We start from the raw sequence: 12759 nt of genomic DNA on the forward strand, positions 1-12759 counted from the left end.
GCTAATGATTACAACTAAAGTTACAAAAGTTATTGAGTCAAGAGCAGTGAGGGGGTTTTCTCTTTGTCTTTTGTTCTTTGATTAAAATGATAGCAGCAGGTTTATTAGGCTGCTGTCACTTAAGACTGAATACTAATCCAATATACTGTTACACAACATGCCTTCTTATCTCAACTATTTACAGTCAAAACTGACTGTATTTACAGCAGTGTTCATTTTAGTTCTAGTGTTCATTCTAAGTTTTCATGTTTTCTAGACTTTCAGACTGCAGTATCACAGAAGAAGGTTATAAAGCTCTGGCTTCAGCTCTGAGATCAAACCTTTCACACCTGATAGAGCTGGATCTCACAGGAAATGATCCTGGAAAATTGGGAGTGGAACACCTCATTAATGTACAAAATAATTTTTGCCGTTCGCTGAAAACACTGAGGTGAGTGTTTTCTACAAATTAAGATTTTATCTGAAAGTGAATTAAACCATCAAACTATATTTCTGCACTTACTTGCATCAATATTCTTTTACCACATCTGTGCCGTGCACACTTGTGAAATATCAATGCACTGTCTTTGTTTCTAGGATATTACAAAGTCCTGCTGCAGATGAAGCCTGTCAGTATGTGAGAGACATTTTGGGTAAAAATCCTTTATTCCAGAGTGAGCTGAATCTGAGTGGACGTAAACTAGAAGACAAACGAGTGAATCAGATCGCTGCTCTACTGCAGGATAAACTCTGTGAAATCAACACACTGATGTGAGTATTGTGTTCACTTGTTATAGTACATTTAAAGTGTCTCAAAGAAATCAGGTGACCAAAACACTGTAATGCAGGGGTGTCAAACATACGGCCGTCGGCTGAATACGGCCTACAGGTTTGTCTAATCCGGCCAGCGGGATAATTTGAACAATGATAAAAATAGAGATGCACTGCTCCAGTCCCTATTGCGGACCTGCAAAAAACAGCTTGTGTAAAACACACACAATTTGTATTCGTTAACACAGGCAGACGCTGAATACAGACGGATAGAAATTTTAGTTTGTGTGGTTAATATTAATGTAATTGTAAGGACACCAGTTCAAATGAGGGGAATGTACAATTAAAAATTATAACTATAAATTATGATTTATTAATAATTATAATTTTTCATACTGGTTATCACTTACACTCTTCAAATCGCCCAAGAAGGGGATACCTAGCTCGTTTGTTTATATCTCTGTATATAGACAATCAATCCCAACGAATTGAAATTGATTATGAATATACAGAAGGGCTATAATTTGAATTTGTGAATGCCTACTAAAAGTATATAACATCAAATAATTTGTTTGTCCGCCAAACGAATCATGCGATTTTCTTATCAACTCTCAAGGGATATTATTCTCGTGGCCACTAAGAATAACTCCTGGTTTACCAGATTATTAACTAGTAGTCATTCACAAATTATAACTCATAGCTTGTAGCTATAAGATCGAACACATTTAAGAGGCTTTGTTCCGTGAGCAGCAAAACAGAGGCAATCAAGAGTATAATCAGTTTTAATAAAATGCGATTATGAAGGTAACGTTACAACTACATCTAACAAAGGATATACTGTATATACGGGACAGTAAAATGAAAGTAAAATAAACAGAAAGGAAAAACAGCAGATTACAGAATAGTAAACAAATCACAATGTGCCTTTGAGAACCAGCAAAGTATCAAAATCACCTTAAGCAGGGAAGTGTAATACACATTTAAATCTTGGTAAGAGATCAGAAATACTTGCATTGAAAACCTTGTGGTTGAAATGGGACAGCGAGTAGGCTTGTCCCTTCAAGGTGCGCGTCCGTCGAGCTGAAACGTTCTTATTGGATTCTTCCTGAGCGCGCGTCGTTGCGGGAGTTCCAAACGGTTCGCGTGTGAGCTGCTAAGACTTGATTTAAGTTTGTTTAACTTTGAGGTGTAAGTGAATGAACACTATATTAAAACAAGAAGTCGGAGTTACAACTAAAACAAAAACAGTAAAATAAAATAAAGAAACTCGTACAAGAAAGGAAAATAACAAAAAGCAGGAACAAAATGAGACGAAAGAAATACAGAACAGAACTGACCGGAATGCGGGGTGTAACCGCTTTTCTAGGGTACAGAAATTTCACTCCTCCCTGGCGCTTGGGCCAATTGGAATGCGAAATTCCAGGCGGGATAAATTTTCTTTGTCTCACTTAGGAGTTTGATTTGCATGTTTTATGGCAGTCTTAGGATCATGCCATTTCTACTTTAAACAATCATAACTGCAGTAAAATGCATTTTATCATAATTTGATACCCATATCTTTCCTACGGGTATATAAAGGTTCAATTCAAGACCAAGTTTAGTATGTTTAAAAGCTACGGCCTAGAGGTACCTTCTTACTCTGTAAGATAAGTATTAAAAGTTCGACTAACAAACTAGGAATAAGACTAACCTAACATGTGATGTGCTTTAACAAATGGGAATGGAGATTGGACTTTTAAAAAGACCACATGACATACCTATGATTTCGCAACAGTGTGCACCTCTGAAACATTATTCCTTTAAGGTTTACAAGAATACAAAAACACATCACAGAGAAGAACAATCGTGGAAAAGAGAAATTACATTCAGGTTTACATATTTCTTAAGTGGTTATACATATATAATCTATAGGATTACCAGTTTCTTTCTATTCTGCTAGCATCTCAGTGGAATTTCCAGCTTGCTGACATTACGTTTAGGGCCATAAAATCTTTATCAACCTAACGAAAGTGGGGGGGGGTCTGATTACCCGCGGATGCCGGTGACATTCTTAAACTAGAACATTTATAATTCAAGGCTACGCATTAGAAAGCCACACCTCTATTATAAAGCAAAACTAATCACACACATGAATATAGGAAGGTACATACATTAAAAGAATATTTCTATTCTAAGTTACATGAAAAGAAAGCGTTTGTGGGTGAGTGTGTGTTGTGTGTGTGTGTGTGTGGACAGACCACCTGGGCCTTCGTATGCAGGGAAAGGAGGAAGATTGATAGCAATCTTTGTGATCTGCCAGTGAGGATCCTAGCGATGGTTCTGTTAAATTTCATGCTGGCATGAAAGTGTCAGAGGGCAATTTGACCAAGGCTTTCGGAGCTCTTTGGGGTCCATTTGGTGTTATTCTTTGCTTTCTGGGGGTCGTAAACACCACAGGAGGATGGTCTCTCACAGACCAGGCGGCTCCATTTAGTGAATTATATTTAACAGGTTAAAAGTTAAAAGCTTTCCCAAAATTTATAATGACAAGTAATCATGAGTCCTGTCCATACGCTACATAATTGTCAGCACACTAAGGTTTAAAAAAAAGTAATTCTGCCCATCTGGCCCGTAACTTAAAATTTGTTTGTAACCTTTCTTTAAGGGCTTTTGCACCCGGGTAGTTATAGGAACTCAGTTATAGGAACTAGTCACCAGGGCGGTCCCCTGAGAATAAATCTTCCCCTGGGGTAATTTTCCTGTTTGCATGCACACCACCAGTTGGAACTCAGTGATGTAAGCTTGCCGTAAGTATATGTAAACTGTGTTAACACATCTTTAAAAATATTCACTGTCTGTGTTTATCATGTATTCAGCCAGTCACAATAGTACCTAAAGTGCTGGTTTAGACCCTACTCTGAAGTAGGAGCTCATTTAGTTTCCCTTAAAAGGAGTTCCTATAAGTAAAATCATTCCTAGTTCCTGCAGTGCAAACACACCAAAAAGCAAGTACTGCCAATCCACCTTTTCCCTCAATAGTAACTTTCTTAAAAAAAAATTCTAGTCAAATTAGCTAATTCTCCATGCTGATAATGTAACATTAAACCCTATTAAATTTGTTTAAAAAAAAGCACATGGCTGCATGGCGCCATTATTTTACAGTGTCGCAATGACCCTCTTTGTCAGCACCTCACCCGTCTAAGTTTAATGTGTGTAAATGATAACAAGCTGCCGAAGTTAGCTTCATTGAAAAACAGATGGCCACTCATAGAATGGGAAAATGAAATTAGAAAATGCTGAGCAGCTTGTTTTTAGGAACAACCACTCCCTGAGAAGACAAAGGACCATCCATCCATCCATCTTCTTCCGCTTATCCGGGGCGGGGTCGCGGGGGCAGCAGTCTAAGCAGGGATGCCCAGACTTCCCTCTCCCTAGACACTTCCTCCAGCTCTTCCGGGGGGACACCGAGGCGTTCCCAGGCCAGCCGGGAGACATAGTCCCTCCAGCATGTCCTAGGTCTTCCCCGGGGTCTCCTCCCGGTGGGACATGCCCGGAACACCTTCCCGGGAAGGCGTCCAGGAGGCACCCGGAAAAGATGCCCGAGCCACCTCAGCTGGCCCCTCTCAATGTGGAGGAGCAGCGGCTCTACTCTGAGCTCCTCCCGAGTGACCTAGCTTCTCACCCCATCTCTAAGGGAAGACAAAGGACCTTTCTGGAAATAAACATTTAAACTCTCTCTTGTGAAATTAGCAGCACCCTTCGAGACGCATCATCCTAATCTACATCTCTTTCCCTTGACCCCCCATTCCCCCCTTTCTTATCTCTCTCATGCTGAGATCACCTGAAATTCACCCAAAAATCTATATGGTTTAACGTGAACAATTATCATTTAATTGTTCATAACAGTCACATAACAGTCTTGGACATAACAGTCATAATTTACTCCCGTTGTTACTTGAGGATGGATCTGTACCAACTGTTCATGATCCATCTTACAGTCTCTGGAGTGATAGGCCTAATGTACTGATCACGGCAGTAATGGAAGGGAGAGGGTGCACTTTATGACAGCTCATCGAGTCGTTTTACAGATATAAAGTTTACCAGTTTATTAAGCAGCCACTGAAAAGGTGTATATATTTGTTTACTGTTAGCTGGAACAAGTGTTTTTGTGTACTTCGCTGTGTTTCTTGATGATAATGAAATGGAGAGAGAGAGAGTTTATTGATAAGACTTTAATGCGCACTTCTTATACTGTGTTCATTCAGCTCTTTTCTGGAGTAAAACTGTGGTTCGCTACAACAGGCTTGTATAAATAGTGGATAAAAGCAGATGACAAATACATTATAACTGTTATTAAACTAAACTATACCTGTTCTTTATCTATACAGCATATATTCTCTGACTCTGTGGGCATTATTGTCCGACTCCGGGTCGAAATGAGAGTTTCTGTTTTTGATATTATATCATGATATTGTCTTGACTGATCATGAGCTCTTGAAGCTCCGCCCTCTTTGCAGGCAACAGCAGCTCATTTGCATTTAAAGGGACACACACAAAAACGGCGTGTGTTTCTGTGCCCCATAGAGTGACAATTTAAACATGCTGTAAAAAATGATCTGTTGGGTATTTTGAGCTAAAACTTCACATACACACTCTGGGGACATCATAGACTTATTTTACATCTTTTGAAAAGGGGCATAATAGGTGCCCTTTAAGATGTTTTGTGAATACGGACCCAGATCTCTCTTATTGAAAATGTATGGCTATCATGAAAAGGAGAATCAGAGAACAACAACCATGGACTGTTGAGTAGTTGAAGTCTTGTAACAAGCGAGATTAGGCAAAAAATCCACTTGCAAAACTGTAATTCCCAAACAGTTAAAAAGTTTATTTAAAAGAAAAGATGATGTTACACAGTGGTAAACATGCCTCAGTCCCAACTCTTTTAGCGTGTGATGCAGCCCTTTTTTTATTTCAAAACACAATTAAGTTGGTCAGTAAAAACATTGGAAATCTTTTCTTTGTACTTAAAGGTCAGTTAAATACAGATTAAAGAAAAGTAACAAATCACACACTGTTGTTTTTATTGCATTTTACAAAATGTACCAACGTCTCTGGAAATGTGTTTGTAAATTCTCCCTCTTCTGTTCATCATTTTAGGCTGCGTAATTGTGGTCTAACAGAGGAAAGCTGTTCAGCTCTCGCTACAGTCCTGAGATCAAACTCCAGTCTGAAAGAGCTTGACATCAGCAACAATAATCTGCAGGATTCAGGAGTGAAGAAACTCCAGAACGGATTAGAAAATACAAACTGCACACTGGAGAAACTCAGGTGAGTTCAATGAACTATTGTTTGATTCCACTTAACTTGAAATATATATATATATATATATATATATATATATATATATATATATATATATATATATATATATATATATTTTTTTTTTTTATATATTTTTTTCATAGTACAATTTATGTTTTAACAGCAGTGTTGGGGGAAGCTACTCTGAATCTGTAGTTTGACAAGCTACAAGCTGCTTGTTACATTCAAGCTTGTAGCTACTGTACAAGTTTCTATAAAAAAGTAGCTAGCTACATTGAACCTTCTTTTTTACAATGACATTGTTACAACTGAATATTTGTTAATGAAGAATATTATAAGTAAAATATTTGGGGGGTTTAAAAAACAACATGTTGTAATGCAATTATGGTTTCAATGAGTAGGGTGAATTCAGGTTGACTGGTACAATTTTTCCCAGTCATTTCAATGGCAAAAGTGTCCCAATTGTTTGATTTTGTAAACATCCAAGACACACAAAAAATATAGCCTATATCTCAAACTTAAGCCCCTTTCACACAGCGCATTGAACCCGGGAAATTGCCGGAACGCCTTCTGTGTGAACGCAAACATGACCCGGGTTTAATGCCGGGATCGATGCCGGGTTGGGGACCTAGTAACATTGCCGTGTTCAGTCCGGGACGCGCGCTGTGTGAACAAAAGCCGTAATAATGCCGTGTCGTAGTGATGACGCTGAAGCCGGGATCGTTCGCCAGCTGTGAAACGGTACGAAATGCGCAATTTTATGATCGAATCAGAGAAATAAATGCACAAGCGTGGTTTCGCAGCTCATAAGCAAACTGAAGACGCTGCTGAGACATTACAAGTCACATCGATGTCACGTGTCTTTCCGGGACATACACGGGTTGTGTGTGAACGCGCTCTCTGATTCCGGAAAATCACTGGCAGTGTGAATGAACCAAAATCAAATGAACCCGGGTCAAATCCCGGGTCACTTTATCCGTGTATTTTCCGGAATCTCTGTGTGAAAGGGGCTTTACTGTCAAAGTGCAACATTTTTACAAATGTAACATCAATACAAGAACAAAATGTATGCAAACTCAAACTGGATACACAGGAGTAATCAAAAATGCAGGTTAAACTCACAGCACATGCGATAGGCTATTTACTGAGAAAAGAGCCGCTCTGAGAAGCAAATCATGAGCTGCTCACGCTTTGCTTAAAATCCCACCGCAACCATACTTTTCCAAGTAATAAGCACACTACTATATTGCAATTTTATTTCAGTTCGATTAGTGATCTTTTAGGTTCATTACAAAACTAACGGGACAGATTAATCTATGGTGGTTCATTATTGTGATTTAGAGTGCAATAAAGCAGGATAAGTTGTACATTTAAAAAGCTATTATTCACCTTCCATATGCACTTTAAGTCTTTAATGTAGACTGCATTTTAATCTTTGGTTTGCATAAATTACAGTCGATTCACGTGAAATATCCATTCCTGTTCATCCTTTTTATAATCATCAGACAATCTCTTGTTTGACTGTAAAGTTGCAAAATGCGTGATGAAACAACAGATGGTGGTAATGAACAAATGTACTTTATCTAGTAAGAAGAAGACTTTGCGTTGCTTCAATGCATTACAGGCTCATGATTCATCGGAATGCAAAATGGAGTGTAGCTTTCAGTCGCGCTACACAGCTTGGAAAAAGTAGCTAGCTACTGGAAAAGCTACAATGTTTTAAAGTAGCTGAGCTACTGTCCAGATACTAAAATATGTAGTTAATGTTGGTGGTATCGTGACTTGTACTGTAGCTAGCAGTAGTCCCCAACACTGTTGAACAGTATGAAATATGTTTAAATATATTAATCGTAAAATAACTATAACTTGATGAATTTTATAAATTCCCTTTTTTTCTAGACTTTCAAACTGCAGTATCACAGAAGAAGGTTATAAAGCTCTGGCTTCAGCTCTGAGATCAAACCCTTCACACCTGATAGAGCTGGATCTCAGAGGAAATGATCCTGGACAATCAGGAGTGAAGGAGCTCAGTGATTTACTACAGGATCAGAAGTGTCAACTCAAGACACTGAGGTGAGATGTGATGAAATAACACAAAATAAATATGCATGCTAAATATTCATACAAAATATGCTTTCAGTAATACAATAAGCTCCACAAGTTTTGTAGTGGGGGTTTACTGAGTTTTGTTTAGATAAAATTGCAACCCTCTACGCACACCGTGGCAATAGAATCGCCAATGGCTAGTACATTTTTTGTTTACTCACCAGACTGATATATATATGATTCCATCAAATCTGCTTGTCTTTGTAAAATGCCACAGCTTTTTAAATATCTGAAAGTACACTGTTAACATCAGTCAATCAAGCATTATATAGTGATAATCAAGCACTATTTAATGGGGACCTATTATGCAAAATTCACTTTTGCATGCTGTTTGGACAAAAATGTTGGTTGGCAGTTTGTGTACACACCCACCCAATAGTAATAAAAATCCACTCACTCCTTTTTTATTAATCCCCATAAATCATAAGCACTGTCTCCCAACGACCTGTTTTCGGAATGCGGCTTTAGTGACGTCACGAGTGTTGACAGACACTGCCGTTTTAACATAGACCCGCCCTGATCGAGTTCACAGCGAGTTGTACACATCCGCCATTGCTGCACTGACGAGAATGTCTCCCAAGCGTTGTAGGTGTTGTGTGGCTGGATGTATTAATCCACATAGCTCTCTCTATTTACTCCCGAAATCTGAGGCAGCCGCTGAAGACGAGGTGGAATTATTTTGTTTGCAAAGAAAATGCTCCCTCAACGTACTTCTTATACTGTTTTCTCAGCTCTTACGGTGATTTTCTGGAGTAAAACTGATGCTTCATCTTTTGTGTGATGTACAATAAACTTTATTAAACTCATCATTATATTTTTGATCATCATTCAGACCTGGTCCGAAACAGCAGACTTGTAGGCTTTTAATAGTTGATACATAGGCCTACAAGCAGATGACAAATGTTATAACCGTAATGAAACTAAACTATACCTGTTCCATCTCCATACAGCACTCTGACTCTGTAGGCATTATTGTCTGACTCCGGGTCGAAATGAACACCGTTACTGAGAGTTTCTGATATTATCATCATTCCGTGAGATGAAATTGTCCTGAGAGACTGAGCGCGAGCTCATGAAGCTCCGCCCCCTGTGCGTGCAGCAGCAGCTCATTTGCATTTAAAGGGCACACACTAAAACAGCACGTTTTTCGGAGCACCAAAAAGTGACAATTTAAACATGCTGTAAAAAATTATCTGTTGGGTACATTAAGCTAAAACTTCACATACACACTTCTGGGGACATCAGAGACTTATTTTACATCTTGTGAAAAGGGGCATAATATGTCCCCTTTAATATTAAAATACTGCATATACTCACTGTATGGTTTTAATATACATTGATTCTTATTAAAGGTACTGAAGTTATTCAGTAGAGCAGTGAGTGATTTTCTTTTGTTTGTTTGATTAACACAGACACAAGCAGCAACAGGGATATTAGGCTGCTGTCACTTTAAAGCCTGGGACACACCAGGCCCGGATTGGCTAATCGGGAGCACCGGGAAAAGTCCCGGTGGGCCGGTCTGTTTTATTGGCCAGGAGGGCCGGTGTTGTCATGGCACTGGGTTGAATGCTTTCCTTGTGGCTCCAGTCATAGCGCAGCCCCACTATTTTTTTTTTATTATTATTTTATCGCAGCCCCACAAAAATAAATAAAAATAAAGTCACTTTGTTTGAGATGTGCGAACATAAAATAAGAGATACAAAACATGGATAATAGCCTATAGGCGCAAAGGCGGCGCTGAAAAGGCCAGAATAATAAAATATCTCTAGAAACTCAAGCGGCCAAATAGCCTACGAGTCAGGGCAGTACCGACCATTGAGGTCTCCGAGATCCGGACCTCGGTAATTTTTCCTGAGTGCAATGAACGTTGTGAAATAATTGCCTAATATTACCTGCTGCAATGATTCGCATATCGCGACGATAACCGACCTCATCATCTGAGCTGCTTCAGCACTCAAACACCGCTCGTCGGCAATGGCAAAATGTTTGAGATGCAAGCGCGAATCCCAACGCGACGCTTCACGAGATAAGGTGCGGCTAAACTAAACGGCTGTTTTACGATAGAAATTTTACACGACCGACATAAATAATCACTTTACAAAGACTGTATCAATCTAAGCTCATCTTCAGGAAGGGAAGATTTACAGGTAAAGATAAAGAGACTGAGAGAAGAAGAACGAGAGAAGGAGATGGAGATGAGAGAGGAGAGCAGGTAGAGAAATAGCCTATTGCATAATAATGAGAATAACTTTATTACAATGGATTCCTATTTAACAGTCAGATGTTTATGGAAGCTTGTTTCCGCCACAAAATAAAAATAAAAAAATGATAATTGCGATAATTTTATCTCACAATTGCGAGTTTACATCTCGCAATTCTGACTTTATTTCTCAGAATTGCGAGATACAAAGTCAGAATTGCGTGAAATAAAGTCGCAATTGCGTGTTATAAAGTCAGAATTGCGAGATATAAAGTCAGAATTGCGTGAAATAAAGTCGCAATTGCGTGTTATAAAGTCACAATTGCGTGTTATAAAGTCAGAATTGCGAGATATAAAGTCAGAATTGCGTGAAATAAAGTCGCAATTGCGTGTTATAAAGTCAGAATTGCGAGATATAAAGTCAGAATTGCGTGAAATAAAGTCGCAATTGCGTGTTATAAAGTCAGAATTGCGAGATATAAAGTCAGAATTGCGTGAAATAAAGTCGCAATTGCGTGTTATAAAGTCAGAATTGCGTGTTATAAAGTCTGAATTCTGACTTTTTTTCTCGCAATTGTGACTTTATATCACGCAACTCTGACTTTATAACACGCAATTGGGAGATATAAAGTCAGAATTGCATGATATAAAGTCGCAATTGCGTGTTATAAAGTCAGAATTGTGAGATAAACTATTCTGAGGAAAAAAAAGTCCGTCTTTTTTCCCCCCTTAGAATAGGACTTTATATCTCACAATTGTGAGTTTATATCTCACAATTCTGAGTTTATATCTCACAATTCTGAGAAAATATGTCAGAATTGCGAGATATAAACTCGCAATTGCGTGTTATAAAGTCAGAATTGCGTGATATAGGCCTAAAGTCGCAATTGCGAGAAAAAAAGTCAGAATTCTGACTTTATAACACGCAATTGCGACTTTATTTCACGCAATTCTGACTTTGTATCTCGCAATTCTGAGATAAAAAATCGCAATTATCATTTATTTATTTTTATTTTGTGGCGGAAACAAGCTTCCATATTGGGGGAAGTGCCAGATAGCCCTTGAAAGATTAGGCCTTATATACTGAGGGTTTAATTACATTATTTTAATAGTCAGTCGGGTACTAAAGTGGGCCGGTCTAAGGCATGAAACTCCAGGGCTGAAAATGAGTCCCAATCCGGCCCTGGGACACACCAAGCCGTCTTGTTTGACATGTTAAATCGGTGTCGGGCCGTCAGTGAGAGAGAGAACTCTGATTGGCTGTTCAGCTTAGGGAACGAGTCAGTGCACGAGAATAATAGCAAAACAGTGAGCAAAGAAGTCAAAACGTATAATATAACATCATCTTACCTGAGTGTTCCTGGCGAGTATTTCAATATTAACATGAGCGGAGTGGAATAAAGAAAATGTTTAGCAGGATTGATATTCAAAACGGCAAGAACGCATTGCTTTGTTTATGGATTGTGTATTTGCAGCCGGCAGTGTAGGTTTCCCTTTTTGAATGACAAATATAGATGAATATATCTTCAGAAATAGACAGTTGTCTCATTTACAATCAGGCACAGAACCCGCACTGTGTGTTCAAGTGCAGCTTTCCCCCCAACGCAGGCGATGCGAGGCGACGACACAGTCGGCTTTCATCAACGCTAGTTCTTTGTCGTCGGTTTGGTGTGTCCGGGCTTAAGACCTTTGCTTTTGTTAAGTTTAATAATTTATTTATTTTTGAATAAATTTGTCATGGAGACAGGGTTTTATGAAAACTACTTTACAATGTGCAATTTGTTATGTGACTAAAGAATGCTTAATTAATGAAAAATCACTGTAAATATATGTTTGACTTTAAGTTGTGGCACACTTGTGTCACTGTCTGTATTAGGTGTTTAGGTACAACATTGAAATGAATGATTGCACTGATGACAAAAAGCCTTACTAATGTATGATAATTGAAAGAAGTAATGAATAACAACAATATATGCCCATACAATTACATTTAAATGTGGTTGAGGCCAAATCATTTCATATGCCACGACAGTGGGTCCATTAGTGTCAGATGTCACTCATGCAAAAACAAATCCAACCGAAATCCATCCATTCATAGTCGTAACTGTCTTCTTTTCTACTTTTAACTGGAATTCGGTGGACTTCGGTCCACCACCTTTTGAATGGTCTCTCTTCAAGGATTCAGAGCTCGAGAATGATTTTTTGAGAATGCTCTAATAACACAGAGCAGAGAGAGAGAGAGAGAAAAAAAACACTATTCAGTCTCATTTAAAGAGCATCTTGCAGGTTAGAAGACCCAACAAGTCAATGTATAGAAAAATAATGTAGGAACTAGATTTTCTTTAAAAAAATATATATAAATACGCTACAGTGGCTTCTGGAGTCGTTTTTGTGAATTT

The 12759-nt window shown here is 38.5% G+C and overlaps 2 protein-coding genes across 2 annotated transcripts in view; both read left to right on the forward strand.

The window, feature by feature from the left end:
* Window positions 1-12759, forward strand: part of LOC311291139 (uncharacterized protein) — a gene marked incomplete at its 3' end in the record, with an annotated part of 311624 nt that overhangs the window by 234775 nt on the left and 64090 nt on the right. The gene's annotated exons all lie outside the window — the stretch shown is intronic.
* LOC311290806 (uncharacterized protein) overlaps window positions 1-12759 on the forward strand; it is a gene marked incomplete at its 3' end in the record, with an annotated part of 85352 nt that overhangs the window by 23695 nt on the left and 48898 nt on the right. Inside the window, exons 9-12 of the mRNA XM_084409519.1 lie at window positions 257-430; window positions 577-750; window positions 5890-6060; window positions 7954-8127. Coding sequence (XP_084265645.1) covers window positions 257-430; window positions 577-750; window positions 5890-6060; window positions 7954-8127 — 693 coding nt within the window. The remainder of the gene's footprint in view (window positions 1-256; window positions 431-576; window positions 751-5889; window positions 6061-7953; window positions 8128-12759) is intronic.

This window comes from Rutilus rutilus (assembly GCF_951802725.1).
Source record: "Rutilus rutilus genome assembly, chromosome: 5".
Taxonomy (NCBI): Eukaryota; Metazoa; Chordata; class Actinopteri; order Cypriniformes; family Leuciscidae; genus Rutilus; species Rutilus rutilus.